General features: G+C 43.3%; 1 protein-coding gene and 1 long non-coding RNA gene across 2 annotated transcripts in view; both read right to left on the bottom strand.

Moving 5' to 3' along the window:
• LOC144697382 (uncharacterized) overlaps positions 1–17,952 on the bottom strand; it is a 62,361-nt gene that overhangs the window by 21,343 nt on the left and 23,066 nt on the right. The window contains 1 exon segment of the mRNA XM_078569360.1: positions 183–656. Coding sequence (XP_078425486.1) covers positions 183–656 — 474 coding nt within the window.
• On the bottom strand, positions 9,138–16,559 carry LOC144697457 (uncharacterized). Its single transcript, XR_013580370.1, has 2 exons — positions 16,476–16,559; positions 9,138–10,098 (listed from the first exon to the last, which is right to left on the bottom strand). It is a non-coding gene; the product is annotated as an uncharacterized LOC144697457 (long non-coding RNA).

Below are 17,952 nucleotides of genomic sequence, written 5' to 3'. Positions count from 1 at the left end.
TGAGTTGAAATGATGCCTTGAACCCAGTTCCACAGTGAGAGCACCTGAATGGTCTCTCCTCAGTGTGAACACGTTGATGAGACATCAGTTCCCCAGAACTTCTATAGCACTTCCCACAGTCTGAGCATTTAAAAGGTCTCTCATCAGTGTGAATTCGCTGGTGTCTCAGCAGGTGGGATGACTGAGTGAATCCCTTCCCACACTCGGAGCAGGTGAATGGTTTCAACCCAGTGTGAACTCGTTGGTGTGTAATCAGCTGGGATGATCGAGAGAATCCCTTCCCACACATGGGGCAGGTGAACGGCATCTCCCCAGTGTGAATTCGCTGGTGTACAATGAGTTGAGATGAACGCTTGAACCCAGTCCCACAGTGAGAGCATCTGAACGGCCTCTCGTCAGTGTGAACACGTTGATGGAGCAGCAGTTCCCATGAGCTTTTATAGCACTTCCCACAATCTGGGCATTTAAAAGGCCTCTCATCAGTGTGAACTCGCCGGTGTCTCAGCAGGTTGGATGACTGAGTGAATCCCTTCCCACACTCGGAGCAGGTGAATGGTTTCTCCCCGGTGTGAACTCGTTGGTGTGTAATCAGCTGGGATAATCGAGAGAATCCCTTTCCACACACGGAGCAGGTGAACGGTCGCTCCCCAGTGTGACTGCGCCGATGAGTTTCCAACTCACACGGGTAACTGAATCTCTCCTCACAGTCCCCACAGTTCCACGGTTTCTCTACACTTTGAACAGTGCTTTTTCCTTCCATGTTCAAGATGCTATGCTATTCAGGTTACGATGTATTGGGCAACTCCTTCAGATGCTGTTTTCTGACTGCAGATCCTCCCCTTCTAATATCCTGTGAAGTTGATTTAAAACAGAAAAAGGGGTGGAGAGAACACAGAAAAACACAAAGGCAGGTTGTGAAATTGAGCTGAATGAAGAGAGAGAAAAAAAAAGAGGGTAGAGTGAGATTTTACATGTTTTATATATCTACAACTTGACCAGAACTGTGAAAGAATCCCCAAAACCCTCAACCTCCACCACCTAGGACTAGGGTAGCACCACCTCCAAATTCCCCTCCAAGTCACACAACGTCCCGATTTGTTTGACATCCAGTCCTGGATGAGCAGAAATTTCCTCTATTTAAATATTGGGAAGACTGAAGCCGTTCTCTTCAATCCCCACTACAAACTCCACTGCCAGCCACCGACTCCATCCCTCTCCCTGGTAACTGTCTGAGGCTGAACCAGGCTGTTCACAACCATGGAAAAATATTTCACCCGAAGATGAGCTTCCAAACATATCCGCATCATCACCATGACCAGCAACTTCCACCCCAGTAATGTCCTCGTCTCAGCTCAGCCCCTGCTGTAACCATCATCCATTCCTTTGTTACCTCTAGACTTAATTATCCTAACACAATCCCAGCCAATCTCCCACATTCAGTCTCCTTGTAATCTTGAGGTCATCCAAAACTCTGCTGCCCGTGTGTTTACTCGCACCAAGTCTTGTCCATCCTTCATCCTTGTGTTCACTGACCTACAAAGGTTCCCGGTTAAGAAGCAGCAACATTTTAAAATTCTCATCCTTGTTTTCCTCTCTGGCTGCGATAATGCATATATCTGTAATCTCCTCCACCCACACAACCCTCCACTCAATGGATTTCCTCTCTGGCTTCAATCATCTCTATCTCTGTAATCTCTTCCACCCACACAACCCTCCACTCAATGGATTTCCTCTTTGGCTGCGATCATCCCTATCTCTGTAATCTCCTCCTCCACTCTGAAACATGTGTTCATCTACCGCCGGCCTCTTCAACATTCCCCATATTAATCACCCCAGCATTGGTGCCGCTCTTTCCGTTGCCTAGGCCACAAGCTTTGGAAATTCCTCCTCCGTTCACTCCGCTCTGCAGCAGCAGGAGCGCCTCAGCTGTCGCCCTGCTCTTGTAAACGGGGACCGGTAGCTTCTCATTCGGGAGACTGCAGCTTACACAACATGTTTACGAAGCTCTCCCGTCCAACCACCGGATCGTTCGCTCCCTCAGAACCTCCATCCCTCCCTCACCGATTGCGGATCAGAGAAAGAAGCTTCTCTCCCTCGCCAGTGCTCACTCCGCGCATGCTCAAACATTGTTCGACACTGCGCCTGCGCGCTGACCTTCCTGTTGCGTCATTCTCTACCGCGGGGAATGCTGGGTAACCCCTTCCCCATTGAAAGTCCAATTTAGGATATCCTGATTTGCTTTCCTGTTGCGGAGTGGAAGCTGGGTCGGAGGGTCCAATACTAAAGTTAAAAAACAAATTATACCGAAAGCCCTATGCATGGACCTCCCATTACCCACCAGAAAAAAAGAGAATGGGAATTAATGGCGAATCGAGAATCCTCAAAACAGCAGCAAAAACAGAATTCCAACCCCTACAGTCACATGTGACCTCGCTAGCATCACAGCGGGTGGGAAGAACAGGTGAATCACCGCCCGCGCACACAACATTTAAACAGCCTCACTACTGTGTGAATGTGCTGAACATGCATCAAGTGCTTTGAACTTTCAAAGTTGGCGGGAAAACTGAGTAAACCCTCCTGTACTGGTGAATTACCTGGATGGTCTCTCTCCAGAGTGACTGTGCTGCTGTGTCAGTAAATGGGATGACCGAGTGAATCCCTTTTCACTCTCAGCCAGTACAAATCCTCTCCCTGGTGCCACAGCGCCCATGGTTTTTCAACTGAGACTGGTAATGAAAGTAGCTGCTTAAAGTAGACAACAATAACTTGCATTTATACAACGCCTTTAATGCAATAGCAACTTTATTAAAACTTACTCATTCAATAGTAAGGGTGATTTGCTCCATTGACGCTTACTTGAATCTCCCATTTGCAGGCATCTTGCATTTGTTCTCATCGAGGTCATAAAATGAATGCAGCAAAATCAGACATGCTGAGATTTCATGACACACTTGAGTGGAAATAGATGTTCTTATTTCACTGCACTCACATATTAGCAGTTCATTCAGTTAACAACAGAAATTAATGGGTCTTTCGATGCAGATTAACAGTTACTGACCATGTCAAAGATGTCTCATAGTAATGTGTGCTCACAGAGGGAAAAAATATAATTAACGCGTCATTCTCAAACCGGTTCCCTGTAAAATTCTTTGATGATTCTGTTGAAATGCTGACTGTTGTGCTAAATCTCAAATCAGACCCATATCAAGTGCATTACCTGGTGTCTGGCATTCTTTTGTTTGCCAATCACGTTTGCAATTCGATGTTGTTGTATATTTCAGAGAGTCTCAAGTCAAGCGAGGGCATCAGTAACAAATAGAAATATATTAATACTGAATGTTGAATAATGTAAAAAATTGCTGAGTCTTCTGAGGAGAAGGGTTCATAATGATTGAGCAGAAAGCATTGCTGCCTGAGACATTTACTGGACCGAGCCTTCTGCATTACGAAATTCAAAACAAACTGAGGCACCAGGTGGAAACCAAGTGTTGCCTTCCTGTAACAAGTGACATGACCTCTCAAGTCTAACCATTGGAATCCTCCAAACATTCTGGTAGATCAGCACTGCCCTGTTTCCTAAAGAAATAAATATTCTGTAAAATTACATTCCCAGAACAAAATTATATTAAACCAACTGAACGAAACGACATATTTCAGCATGTGATCCTGGCAGGGCTCTATTTAACTGTAGCAATCATTTTCCTCTGTGATATAACATCCTCAATTAATGAGTTGTGGAGCAAATCTAATTAAATTGTGTAAATAACTCAGAAATAATGAGATGTTTGTTCAGAAAAATGAGCACTTCCGTCAATTCGACATGAAATCAAGAGAAAAGGTAAAATAATGTTCATATGCATAGCTATGTAGGGGACCCAGGTCTAAATCTTCATGGCATTGGGTGAGGGAAACAGTATTATTTAAGGCAAACTAGGCATGGAATCTGCAGAAACTCCTTTTTCTTAAGGGAATTGTGCAATTAATTGATATTCAGAAAAATAACAGGTTTATTAAAAGAGAGAAGGATACTGTGATTAATTGGTTTGCTCCTTTAAAAAGCTGACAGAGACAGGATGATGGAAGGTCCATGGTATGGGTACATGATGTTATGCCATTTTATGATGACATTGTTTTCTGAGTGTGTCTGCAGCATTCCAAATTATAGCAGCTGAATTCCATTTCCCCCAACCAAAGAGCTAGAGAACTGCTGCGGGACAGCACAGTTTAACATCCCGGATAGGCTCACTGCCATCAAGGCTGGTCAATGTTTCTGTAGTGTAGTGGTTATCATGTTCGCTTAACACACGAAAGGGCTCTGGTTCAAAACCAGGCAAACATTATCTGAGCTCACTAGTTTTGTGACAGGAAAATCTGCGCAATTCAGGTTTGTTGTTGAATGCTACCTGAATCTCGCATGCTTCAGGCATGGTGCTTTTGCTCCTATCTGGGCCTTAAAATGAATGCAGCAAAATCAGAAATGCTGAAATTTCATGACACGCTGAGTAGAAATAGATACTCGTTTTTTGACTTGGCACACATTTTAGCATAAAAGCAAAAAACTGCAGATGCTGGAAATCCAAAACAAAAATAAAAATACCTGGAAAAACTCAGCAGGTCTGGCAGCATCTGCGGAGAGGAAAACAGTTAAGGTTTTGAGTCCGTATGACTCTTCAACAGAACTAAGTAAAAATAGAAGAGAGGTGAAATATAAGCTGGTTTAAGAGGGGGTGGGGCAAGTAGAGCTGGATAGAGGGCCAGTGATAGGTGGAGATAGCCAAAAGAATCCATAAACAAAAGAACAAAGAGGTGTTGAAGGTGGTGATATTATCTAAAGAATGTGCTAATTAAGGGTAGAAAGCAGGACAAGCAAGGTACAGAGAGCCCTAGTGGGGGTGGGGTGGGGTGAAGGAATCGAAAAAGGCTAAAAGGTAGAGATAAAACAATGGATGGAAATACATTTAAAAATAATGGAAATAGGTGGGAGAAGAAATATATATATAAATTATTGGAAAAAAAGGCGGGGGGGATTGGAAAGGGGGTGGGGATAGAGGAAAGAGTTCATGATCTAAAATTGTTGAACTCAATATTCAGTCCGGAAGGCTGTAAAGTACCTAGTCGGAAGATGAGGTGCTCTTCCTCCAGTTTGCGTTGAGCTTCACTGGAACAATGCAGCAGGCCAAGGACGGGCATGTGGGCATGAGAGCAGGGTGGAGTGTTGAAATGGCAAGCGACAGGGAGGTCTGGGTAATGCTTGCGGACAGACCGAAGGTGTTCTGCAAAGCGGTCACCCAGTCTGTGTTTGGTCTCTCCAGTATAGAGGAAATCGCATTGGGAGCAACGAATGCAGTAGACTAAAGACTAAAGGGAAGTGCAAGTGAAATGCTGCTTTACTTGAAAGGAGCGCTTGGACCCTTGGACGGTGAGGAGAGGGGAAGTAAAGGGACAGGTGTTGCACCTTCTTCGGTTGCATGGGAACGTGCCGCAGGAGGGGGTTGAGGTGTAGAGGGTGATGGAGGAGTGGACCAGGGTGTCCCAGAGGGAACGATCCCTGTGGAATGCTGCCGGGGGGGAGTGAAGGGAAGATGTGTTTGGTGGTGGCATCATGCTGGGGTTGGTGGAAATGGCGGAGGATGATCCTTTGAATACAGAGGCTGGTGGGGTGATAAGTGAGGACAAGGGGTACCCTACCACGTTTCTGGGAGGGAGAGGAAGGTGTGAGGGCGGATGCGCGGGAGATGGGCCGGACACAGTTGAGGGCCCTGTCAACCACCGTGGGTGGAAAACTTCAGTTAAGGAAGAAGGAAGACATGTCAGAGGACCTGTTATTGAAAGTAGCATCATCAGAACAGATGCGACGGAGGCGAAGGAACTGAGAGAATGGGATGGAGTCCTTACAGGAAGTGGGGTGTGAGGAGCTGTAGTCAAGGTAGCTGTGGGAGTCGGTAGGCTTGTAATGGATATTGGTGGACAGTCTATCACCAGAAATTGAGACAGAGAGGTCAAGGAAGGGAAGGGAAGTGTCAGAGATGGACCATGTGAAAATGATGGAGGGGTGGAAATTGGAAGCAAAATTAATAAATTTTTCTGGAGAGCATGAAGCAGTACCGAAGTATCATTGATGCACCGGAGAAAGAGTTGTGGGAGGGGACTGGAGTAAGACTGGAACAAGGAATGTTCCACGTACCCCATAAAGAGACAGGCACAGCTGGGGCCCATGCGGGTACCCATAGCCACACCTTTTATTTGGAGGAAGTGAGAGGAGTTTAAGGAGAAATTGTTCAGTGTGAGAACAAGTTCAGCCAGATGGAGGAGAGTACTGGTGGATGGGGATTGTTCAGGCCTCTGTTCGAGGAAGAAGTGGAGAACCATCAGACCATCCTGGTGGGGGATGGAGGTGTAGAGGGATTGGACGTCCATGGTGAAGAGGAGGCAGTTGGGGCCAGGGAACTGGAAATTGTTGATATGATGTAGGGTGTCAGAGGAATCACGGATGTAGTTGGGAAGGGACTGGACAGGGGGAGAGAGAATGGAGTCAAGATAGCAAGAAATGTTAAAACGCATTTAGCAGTTCCTCCGGTCAGCCACAGAATTTAGTGGGTTTTCGATGCAGATTTACATTGTTACTCACCATCTCAAAGACATCTCATGTTAAAGTGCGCTCATAAAGACAGGCGCAAGCGATGCTGTAATTGAACCAGAGGAAATGACAGAGCTGGTACGGAATCACTTCTTTAAATAATCGGCCTTTAGAATAGAGTTTCAGAAAAAATGACCCAGGGAGCCCTGGACACTGAGGCGCAGTGCAGATCTGCTGGCTTCCCTCCTGTCTTCTATATGGACGCCATTTATGCGCCAGAAAGCTTCTCAACTGGAACAAAGAGGGATCAAATATCATGAACGAATCATTCTCAAAACTGTTCCCAGTGAAATTATTCGATTTTGTTTACAAGCTAACTGTGCTCAATTTCAAATGAGCACCATATGATTTGCGTTCCCTGCTGACTGGCATCCTTCTGTCTATCAGCCATGTTTGCAATTCAAGTTTGCTGTATATTTCAGAGAGTCTCAATTCAAATGAAGGCATCAATAACAGATAAAATATCAATATTAAATATAGAATAGCGGAACAAATACAGTTTGTTCAATTTCGTCTTCCAAGGATAAGACGGATGTTCCTAATGATTGAGCAGAAAGCATTGCACCCAGAGACATTTGCGGGACGGACACTTCTACATTGAGAAATTCAAAACAAGCTGAGGCACCAGGGTGAAACCAACAGTGACATGGCCTCTCAGTCCCACCATTGGAAACCTCCAAACACCCTGGTAGCTCAGCACTGCCCTATTTGCTACACAAATATTTATCCTCTGTAAGATTCCGGTCCAGGAACATAATTGTTTTAAACCAAATGAAGGAAATGAACTATTGCATCACGTGCTCTTGGCTGTTAAACTCCTTCACAAACATTTTCCTCTGTAATATAACGCCCTCGATTGAAGGTTTGTGGAGCAAAAGTAATAAGGTTGTAAAAATAGTAAGATTGAAAAAATAACACTTTCATAAATTCGATATGAGGATCAATTGCATAATTACATCATGTTCATATGGTAAAGTATATTAGGAGCCCAAGTCCAAATCGTCATGTGAACCTTGTGAATTAAGGCAAACTAGGCATGGATTCTGCAGAAATTGCTTTTTCAAAAGGGAATTGAGCAATTTAGTGAAAAGGAGGAATAAACAGGTTTATTAAAAGAGAGAAGTAAATTGTGATTAATTAGTTTGCTCGTTTAAAAAGAGGACAGAGGTCGCATGGTGGAAGGGCCTCTTATGCGATTGTATGAATACACGGTGCTCGGCTACTTTATGATTACTTTGTTATGTCAGTCTCGCTGCAGTGGTCCTGATAATTGCAGCTGAATTCCATTTCTCTGCAACAGACACTCAGAGTGCTGCTGCATTTCAGCGCAGTTTAACATTCCAGACAGGCTCGATGGCAGTATGATAGTTTCTGTAGTACAGTGGTTGTCATATTCGCCTAACACGTGAAAAGTCCATGGTTTGAAGCCGTGGAGAAACATTGTTAAAACTTACTCATTCAATCGTGACCATAATCTGCATTGTTGAAGCTTATTTGAATCTCCTATGTTGCAGGCATTTTGCATTTACTCTTACTGAGGACGTGCTGAGATTTCATGACACACTTGAGTGGAAATAGATTTTCGTATTTCACTGCGCTCACATATTAGCAGCTTGCTCAGTCAACAACAGAAATTAATCTGTCTTTTGACACAGATTAACACAGTTAAAGATAATGTGTGCTCGTAACGGCAGACAAAGGGGGATCAGATCTAATTAACGCATCATTCTCAAATCTGTTGCCTGTAAAATTCTTTGATTATGTTGAAATGCTGACTGTTGTGCTAAATCTCAAATCAGACCCGTATCAAGTGCATTACCTGGTGTCTGGCATTATTTTCTTTGCCAGTCACGTTTGCAATTCGATGTTGTTTTATATTCCAGTGAGTCTCAAGTCAACCGAGGGAATCAGTATCAAATTAAAAAAAAAATTAATACTGAATGTTGAATAACGGAAAAAAATGCTGCTGAGTAAAGTTTGTTGAATTTCGTCTTCTGAGGAGGAGAAGGGTGTTCCTAATGATTGAGCAGAAAGCATTGCTGCCTGAGGCATTTGGTGGACCGAGCCTTCTGCACTATGAAACTCAAAACAAACTGAGGCACCAGGTGGAAACCAACAGTTTTCTTCCTGTAACAAGAGTCATGACCTCTCAGCCTAACCATTAGAATCCTCCAAGCATCCTGGTAGATCAACACTGCCCTTTTCCCAAAACAAATATGTATTCTGTAAGATTTCATTCCCAGGACAAAATTATTTCAAACCAAACGAACGGAACGAACTATTTCAGCATGTGATCTTGGCAGGGATCTGTCTTACTGTATCAATGATTTCCCTCGATTAACGGGTTGTGGAGAAAATGTAATTAGATTGTGCGAATAACTCAGAAATAATGAGGTGTTTGATCAGAAAAATGAGCACTTTCGTCAATTCGACATGAAATCAAGAGAAAAAGTAAATAATGCTTATATGCATAGCTATGTAAGGAACACAAGTCTAAATCTTCATGGCAATGGCTGAGGGAAAACAGTGTTTTTAAGGCAAACTGGGCATGGAATCTGCAGAAACTCCTTCCTCCAAAGGGAATTGTGCAATTCATTGATATGCAGAAAAATAACAGGTTTGCTAAAAGAGAGAAGGAAACTGTGATTAATTCGTTTGCACTTTTAAAAAGCTGACAGAGACAAGATGATGGAAGGGCCATGGTATGGATACACGGTGTTATGCCATTTTATGATGACATTGTTATCTGAGTCTGTCTGCAGCATTCCAAATTAAAGCAGCGGAGTTCCAATTCTCCCAACCAAAGAGCCAGAAAGCTGCTGCGTGACAGCACAGTTTAACATTCCTGATAGGCTCACTGCCATGACAGCTATCTAATGTTTCTATAGTATAGTGGTTATCATGTTCGCCTCACATACGAAAGACACCCCTGTTCGAAACTAGACAGAAACATTATCCCAGCTGGCTACTTTTGAGAGAGGGCAATTTGCGTCATTCAGGTTTGTTTTTGACTGTTAACTGAATCTCTCATGCGACAGGCATGTTACTTTGCTCTTACCTGGGCCTTAAAATGAATGCAGCAAAATCAGAAGCGCTGAAATTTCATCACACACTGCGTAGAAATAGATGTTCATTTTTTGACTCGGCACACATTTTAGCAGTTCGACCGAGCAGCAACAGAATTTAGTGGGTTTTCGATACAGATTTTCATCATTACCCACCACCTCAAAGATGTCTCATACTAAAGTACGCGCATAAAGAGAGGTGCAAGCGATGCTGTAATTGAACCAGAGGAAATGACAGAGCTGGTACGGAATCACTCCTTTAAATAATCAGGCTTCAGAATAGAGTTTCAGGAAAAACGACCAAGGGAGTCGTGGAAACCGAGGTGCAGTGCAGATCTGCTGGCTTCCCTACTGTCTTCGATATGGCTGCGGTTTAGACGCCAAAAGGCTTATCACCTAGGACAAAAAGGGATCAAATATAATGAAAGTATCATTCTCAAAACTGTTCCCAGTAATATTCTTTCACTTTGTTTACAAGCTAACTGCGCTCAATTTCAAATGAGCACCATATGATTTGCATTACCTGCTGACTGGCATTCTTTTGTCTCTCACTCATGTTTGCAATTCGAGTTTGGTGTATATTTCAGAGAGTCTTCAATTCAAATGAAGGCATCAATAACAGATAAAATATTAATATTAAATATAGAATAACGGAACAAATACTGAGTTAAGTTTGTTCAATTTCGTCTTCCGAGGATAAGACGGATGTTCCTAATGCTTAAGAGAAAGCATTGCACTCGGAGACATTTGCTGGGCAGATACTTTTACATTTTGAAATTCAAAACAAGCTGAGGCACCAACTGTCGTCTTCCTGCAACAAGTGACATGGACCCTCAGTCCAACCATTGGAAACCTCCAAACATTCTGGTAGCTCAGCACTGCCCTGTTTGTTACGCAAATATTTATCCTCTGTAAGATTCCGGTCCAGGAACAAAATTATTTCAAACCAAATTAAGTAAACGAACAATTGAAGCACGTGACCTTGGCAGGACTCTGTTAAACTCCGGAACAAACATTTTTCTCTGTAATATCACACCCTCGATTGAAGGTGTATGGAGCAAAAGTAGTAAAATTGTACAAATAGTGAGATTGAAAAAAATAGCGCTTTCGAACATTGGAGATGAGATCAATTGCATAATTAAAAATCATGTTCATATGGTGACGTATATTAGGGACCCAAGTCCAAATCGCCATGTGAACCTTGTGAATTAAGGCACATTAGGCATGGATTCTACAGAAAGTACTTTTTCGAAAGGGTATTGAGCAATTTAATGAAAAGGAGGAAAACACAGGTTTATTGACAGAGAGAAGCAAATTGTGATTAATTAGTTTACTCGTTTAAAAAGGGGACAGAGGTCGGATGGTGGAAGGGCCTTTTATGCCATTGCATGGATACATGGTGCTAGGCCATTTTATCATTACATTGTTATATCAGTCTCGCTGCAGTGTTCCTGAGAATAGCAGCTAAATTCCATTTCTACGAAACAGACACCCAGGGTGCTGCTGCGTTACAGCGCAGTTTAGCATTCCAGACAGGCTCACTGCAATCACAGCAGTTTCTGTAGTGTCGTGGTTATCATGTTTGCCTAACACGCGAAAGGTCCCCAGCTCAAAACCGGGCATAAACATTATGAAAGCTTACTCACAGAGATAAAAACAAAAAACTACTGCGGATGCTGGAAATCCAGAACAAAAACAGAATTACCTGGAAAAACTCAGCAGGTCTGGCAGCATCGGCAGAGAAGAAAAGAGTTGACATTTCGAGTCCTCAAGACCCTTCAACAGAACTGAGTAATATTAGGAGAGGGGTGAAATATAAGCTGGTTTAAGGTGGGGGGTGGGGGGAGAGAAGTTGGGGGGGGTGGGTGGTTGTAGGGACAAGCAAGCAGTGATAGGAGAATATAATCAAAAGATGTCACAGACAAAAGAACAAAGAGGTGTTGAAGGTGGTGATATTATCTAAACGAATGTGCTAATTAAGAATGGATGGCAGGACACTCAAGGTACAGCTCTAGTGGGGGTGGGGTGGAGAGACTGACAGGGCATTAAAGGTATAGATTTAAAAATAATGGAAATAGGTGGGAAAAGAAAAATCTATATAAATTATTGAAAAAAAAAGGGAGGGGGAAGAAACGGAAAGGGGGTGGGGATGGAGGAGGGAGTTCAAGATCTAAAGTTGTTGAATTCAATATTCAGTCTGGAAGGCTGTAAAGTCGGAAGATGAGGTGCTGTTCCTCCAGTTTGCGTTGGGCTTCACTGGAACAATGCAGCAAGCCAAGGACAGACATGTGGGCAAGAGAGCAGGGTGGAGTGTTAAAATGGCAAGCGACAGGGAAGTTTGGGTCTTTCTTGCGGACAGACCACAGGTGTTCTGCAAAGCGGATGCCCAGTTTACGTTTGGTCTCTCCAATGTAGAGGAGACTGCATTGGGATCAACGAATGCAGTAGACTAAGTTAGGGGAAATGCAAGTGAAATGCTGCTTCACTTGAAAGGAGTGATTGGGCCCTTGGACGGTGAGGAGAGAGGAAGTTAATGGGCAGGTGTTGCATCTTCAGCGTGGGCATGGGGAGGTGCCATAGGTGGGGGTTGAGGAGTAGGGGGTGATGGAGGAGTGGACCAGGGTGTCACGGAGGGAACAATCCCTGCGGAATGCCACCGGGGGGGTGAAGGGAAGATGTGTTTGGTGGTGGCATCATGCTGGAGTTGGCGGAAATGGCGAAGGATGATCCTTTGAATGTGGATGCTGGTGGGGTGATAAGTGAGGACAAGGGGGACCCTATCATGTTTCTGGGAGGGAGGAGAAGGCGTGAGGGCGGATGTGCAGGAGATGGGCCTGACACGGTTGAGGGCCCTGTCAACGACCGTGGGTGGAAAACCTTGGTTAAGGAAGAAGGAGGACATGTCAGAGGAACTGTTTTTGAAGGTAGCATCATCAGAACAGATGCAACGGAGGCAAAGGAACTGAGAGAATGGGATGGAGTCGTTACAGGAAGCGGGGTGTGAGGAGCTGTAGTCGAGGTAGCTGTGGGAGTCGGTAGGCTTGTAATGGATATTGGTGGACAGTCAATCACCAGAAATTGAGACAGAGAGGTCAAGGAAGGGAAGAGAAGTGTCAGAGATGGACCATGTGAAAATGATGGAGGGGTGGAGTTTGGAAGCAAAATTCATAAATTTTTCCAGGTCCTGACAAGAGCTTGAAGCAGCACCGAAGTAATCATTGATGTCCCAGAGAGAGAGTTGTGGGAGGGGGCTGGAGTAGGACTGGAACAAGGAATGTTCCACATACCCCATAAAGAGACAGGCATAGCTGGAGCCCATGCGGGTACCGATAGCCACACCTTTTATTTGGAAGAAGTGAGAGGAGTTAAAGGAGAAATTGTTCAGCGTGAGAACAAATTCAGCCAGACGGAGGAGAGTAGTGGTGGATGGGGATTGTTCGGGCCTCTGTTCAAGGAAGAAGCTAAGGGCCCTCAGACCATCCTGGTGTGGGATGGAGGTGCAGAGGGATTGGACGTCCATGGTGAAGAGGAAGCGGTTGGGGCCAGGGAACTGGAAATTGATGATGTGACGTAGGGTGTCAGAGGAATCATGGATGGAGGTCGGAAGGGACTGGATAAGGGGAGAGAGAAGAGAGTCAAGATAATGAGAAATGAGTTCCGTGGGGCAGGAACAGGCTGAAAATATTCATACTGAATGTTGAATAACGGAAAAAAAATGCTGCTGAGTAAAGTTTGTTGAATTACGTCTTCTGAGGACGAGAAGGGTGTTCCTAATGATTGAGCAGAAAGCATTGCTGTCTGAGACATTTGCTGGACCGAGCCTTGTGTATTATGAAACTCAAAACAAACTGATGCACCAGATGCAAACTAACAGTTGTCTTCCTGTAACAAGAGTCATGACTCTCAGCCAAACCATTGGAACCCTCCAAACATCCTGGTAGATCAACACTGCCCTATTCCCTAAACAAATATGTATTCTGTAAGATTTCATTCCCAGGACAAAATTATTTCAAACCAAACAAATGGAACGAACCATTTCAGCTTGTGATCTTGGCAGGGCTCTGTCTAACTGAATCAATAATTTCCCTCGATTAACGTGTTGTGGAGCAAATGTAATTACATTGTGTAAATAACTCAGACATAATGAGGTGTTTGATCAGAAAAATGAGCACATTCGTCAATTCGACATGAAATCAAGAGAAAAAGTAAATAATGTTCATATGCATAGCTATGTAAGGAACACAAGTCGAAATCTTCATGGCATTGGCTGAAGGAAAACAGTGTTATTTAAGGCAAGCTGGGCATGGAACCTGCAGAACCTCCTTCTTCCAAAGGGAATTGTGCAATTAATTGACATGCAGAAAAGTAATAGGTTTCTTAAAGGAGAGAAGGAAACTGCGATTCATTCATTTGCACTTTTAAAAAGCCGACAGAGACAGGACGATGGAAGGGCCGTTGTATCACGGTGTTTTGCCATTTTATGATGACACTGTTATATGAATCTATCTGCAGCATTCCAAATTATAGCAGCTCAATTCCATTTCTCCCAAACAGAGAGCCAGAGAGCTGCTGTGTGACAGCACAGTTTACCATTCCGGACATGGTTGCTGCAGTATAGTGGTTATCACTTTCACTCCTCACGCGAAAAGCCCCGGGTTTGAAACCGGGCAGAAACTTAACCAAATTCGCTAATTTTGAGAGAGGGAAATTTGGGTCATTCAGGTTTGTTGTTGAATGTTAACTGAATCTCTCATGCGACAGGCATGTTACTTTTGCTCTTACCTGGGCCTTAAAATGAATGCAGCAAAATCAGAAGTGCTGAAATTTCATGACACACGGAGTAGAAACAGATGTTCGTTTTTTTGACTCGGCACACATTTTAGTCCGAGCAGCAACAGAATTTAGTGGGTTTTTGATGCATTTTACATCGTTACACACCACCTCAAAGATGTCTCATACTAAAATGCGTTCATAAAGACAGACGCAAGCGATGCTGTAATTGAACCAGAGGAAATGACAGAGCTGGTACAGAATCACTCCTTTAAATAATCGAGCTTCAGAATAGAGTATCAGCAAAAACAACCAAGGGGGTCGTGGAAACCGAGGCGAAGCGCAGATCTTCTGGCTTACCTCCTGTCTTCTATATGGACACGATTTCGGCGCCAGAAGGCTTATCACATAGAACCAAAGGGGATAAAACATAATGAACGCATCATTCTCAAAACCGTTCCCAGTAAAATTCTTGCATTTTGTTTGAAAGCTAACTGTGCTCAATTTCAAATGAGCACCACATGATTTGCATTGCCTGTTGACTGGCATTCTTTCGTCTATCAGTCATGTTTGCAATTCGAGGTTGGTGTATATTTCAGAGAATCTCAATTCAAATGATAGCATCAATAACAGATTTAAAAAATTATATTAAATATGCAATAACGGAAGAAATACTGAGTAAAGTTTGTTCAATTTCGTCTTCCAAGGATAAGACGGATGTTCCTAATGCTTAAGCAGAAAACATTGCACCCAGAGACATTTGCTGGACGGACACTTTTACATTTTGAAATTCAATCAAGCTCAGACACAAGGATGGAATTAACATAAAAGCAAAATACTGCGGATGCTGGAAATCTGAAACAAAAATAAAAATACCTGGAAAAACTCAGCAGGTCTGACAGCATCTGCGGAGAGGAACACGGTTGACGTTTCGAGTCGGTATGACTCTTCATCAGAACGGTGAAACCAACAGTTGTCTTCCTGCAGCAAGTGACATGGACCCTCAGTCCAACACTTGGAACCCTCCAAACATTCTGGTAGCTCAGCACTGCCCTGTTTGTTACACAAATATTTATCCTCTGTAAGATTCCGGTCCAGGAACAAAATTATTTCAAACCAAATGAAGTAAACGAACAATTGAAGCACGTGATCTTGGCAGATCTCTGTTAAACCTCCTCCTTAAACATTTTCCTCTGTAATATCGCACCCTCGATTGTAGGGTTGTGGAGGAAAAGTAATAACATTGTATAAAAAGTAAGATTGATAAAATAACACTTTCGTAAATTCGATGAGGTCAATTGCATAATTACATCGTGTTCATGTGATAAAATATATTAGGAACCCAAGTCCAAATTGTCATGTGAACCTTGTGAATTAAGGCAAACCAGGCATGGATTCTGCAGAAACTAAATTTTCAAAAGGGTATTGAGCAATTTAATGAAAGGGAAGAAAAAACTGGTTTATTAAAAGAGAAGCAAATTGTGATTAATTAGTTTGCTCGTTTAAAAAGGGGACAGAGGTGAAAGGTGAAAGGGCCTCTTATGCCATTGTATGGATACATGGTGCTAGGCCATTTTATGATTACATTGTTATATCAGTTTCGCGGCAGCGCTCCTGAGGATTGCAGCTGAATTCCATTTCTTCGAAACAGACATGCAGGGTGCTGCTGCGTTCGAGCGCAGTTTAACATTCCAGACAAACTCACTAGTTACGGCAGTTTCTGTAGTGTAGTGGTTATCACGTTCGACCAGCACGCAAAAGGTCCCCGGTTTGGAACTGCGCAGAAACATTATTAGAACTTATTCATTAAACAGTGAGGGTGTTTTGCATCGTTGAAGATTAACTTCATTTGCATTTGTTCTCAGCGAGGACGTGCTGAGATTTCATGACACACTTGAGTGGAAATAGATGTTCGCATTTCACTGTGCTCACATATTAGCAGTTCGTTCAGTCAACAACAGCAATTAATGGGTCTTTCGAAACAGATTAACACAATTACTCACCATGTCAAAGATAATGTGTGCTCGTAACGACAGACAAAGAGGGCTCAGGTATCATTAACGCATCATTTTCAAATCGGTTCCCTGTAAAAGTCTTTGATTTTGTTGAAATTGGGTGAGGGAAACAGTGTTATTTAAGGCAAACTAGACATGGAATCTGCTGAAACTCCTTCTCAAAAGGGAATTATGCAATTAGTTGATATTAAGAAAAATAACAGGTTTACTAAAAGAGAGAAGGAAACTGCGATTAATTCGTTTGCTCTTTTGAAAAGCTGACAGAGATAGGATGTTAGAAGGGCCATTGTATGGATACATGGTGTTATGCCATTTTATGATGACATTATTATATGAGTCTGTCTGCAGCATTCTAAATTATAGCAACAGAATTCCATTTCCGGGAGTTGAGGAGAAGCGCGAGAGTAGCCGGGAGAGCAGGGGTGACTGAGGGAGTTCGGTGAGGAGGGAAGGAAGTGATCCTTTGATGACTGTGAGTACGGCCGGGTAAGTAATTACTTCTTTTATCACTTCTAGTTTTTAAGGCCTTATTTTGTGGTTGATCGTTTGTAAGGGCTATATTCTGTAATAGCGAGGAGCAGGGAAGAAGGGCCCTCGAGTAATTGATATTATAGGTGGGAAAAGAAAGATATATATAAATTATTGGAAAAAAGGGGGATCGGGAAGGGGGTGGGGATGGAGGAGAGAGTTCATGATCTAAAATTGTTGAACTCAATATTCAGTCCGGAAGGCTGTAAAGTCGGAAGATGAGGTGCTGTTCCTCCAGTTTGCACTGAGCTTCACTTATCTTCCGACTAGGCACTTTACAGCCTTCCGGACTGAATATTGAGCTCAACAATTTTAGATCATGAACTCTCTCCTCCATCCCCACCCACTTTCCGATCCCCCCTTTTTTCCCAATAATTTATATAGATTTTTCTTTTCCCACCTATTTCCATTATTTTTAAAATGTATTTCCATCCATTGTTTTATCTCTACCTTTTAGCCTTTTTCGATCCTTCACCCCACCCCACCCCCACTAGGGCTATCTGTACCTTGCTCGTCTTGCTTTCTACCCTTAATTAGCACATTCCTTAGATAACATCACCACCTTCAACACCTCTTTGTCCTTTTGACTGTGACATATTTTGGTTATCTCCACCTATCACTGGCCCTCTATCCAGCTCTACCTGCCACCCCCCCCCCCCCCCCCCCCCCCCCCACCCCCTCAAACCAGCTTATATTTCACCTCTCTTCTATTTTTACTTAGTTCTGTTGAAGGGTCATTTGGACCTGAAACGTTAACTGTGTTCCTTTCCGCAGATGCTGCCAGACCTGCTGAGTTTTTCCAGATATTTTTGTTTTTGTTTTGGATTTCCAGCATCCGCAGTTTTTTGCTTTTATTTGAGTTAGATATAGTTCTTGGGGCGAAAGGGATCAAGGGCTATGGGCAAAAAGAGGGAGCAGGCTATTGAGTTGGATGATC

Source organism: Cetorhinus maximus, chromosome 23 (genome assembly GCF_964194155.1).
Source record: "Cetorhinus maximus chromosome 23, sCetMax3.hap1.1, whole genome shotgun sequence".
Classification (NCBI taxonomy): Eukaryota; Metazoa; Chordata; class Chondrichthyes; order Lamniformes; family Cetorhinidae; genus Cetorhinus; species Cetorhinus maximus.
Note: the sequence above shows the minus strand (reverse complement) of the source record. Positions and strands in the feature narration are given on the sequence as shown.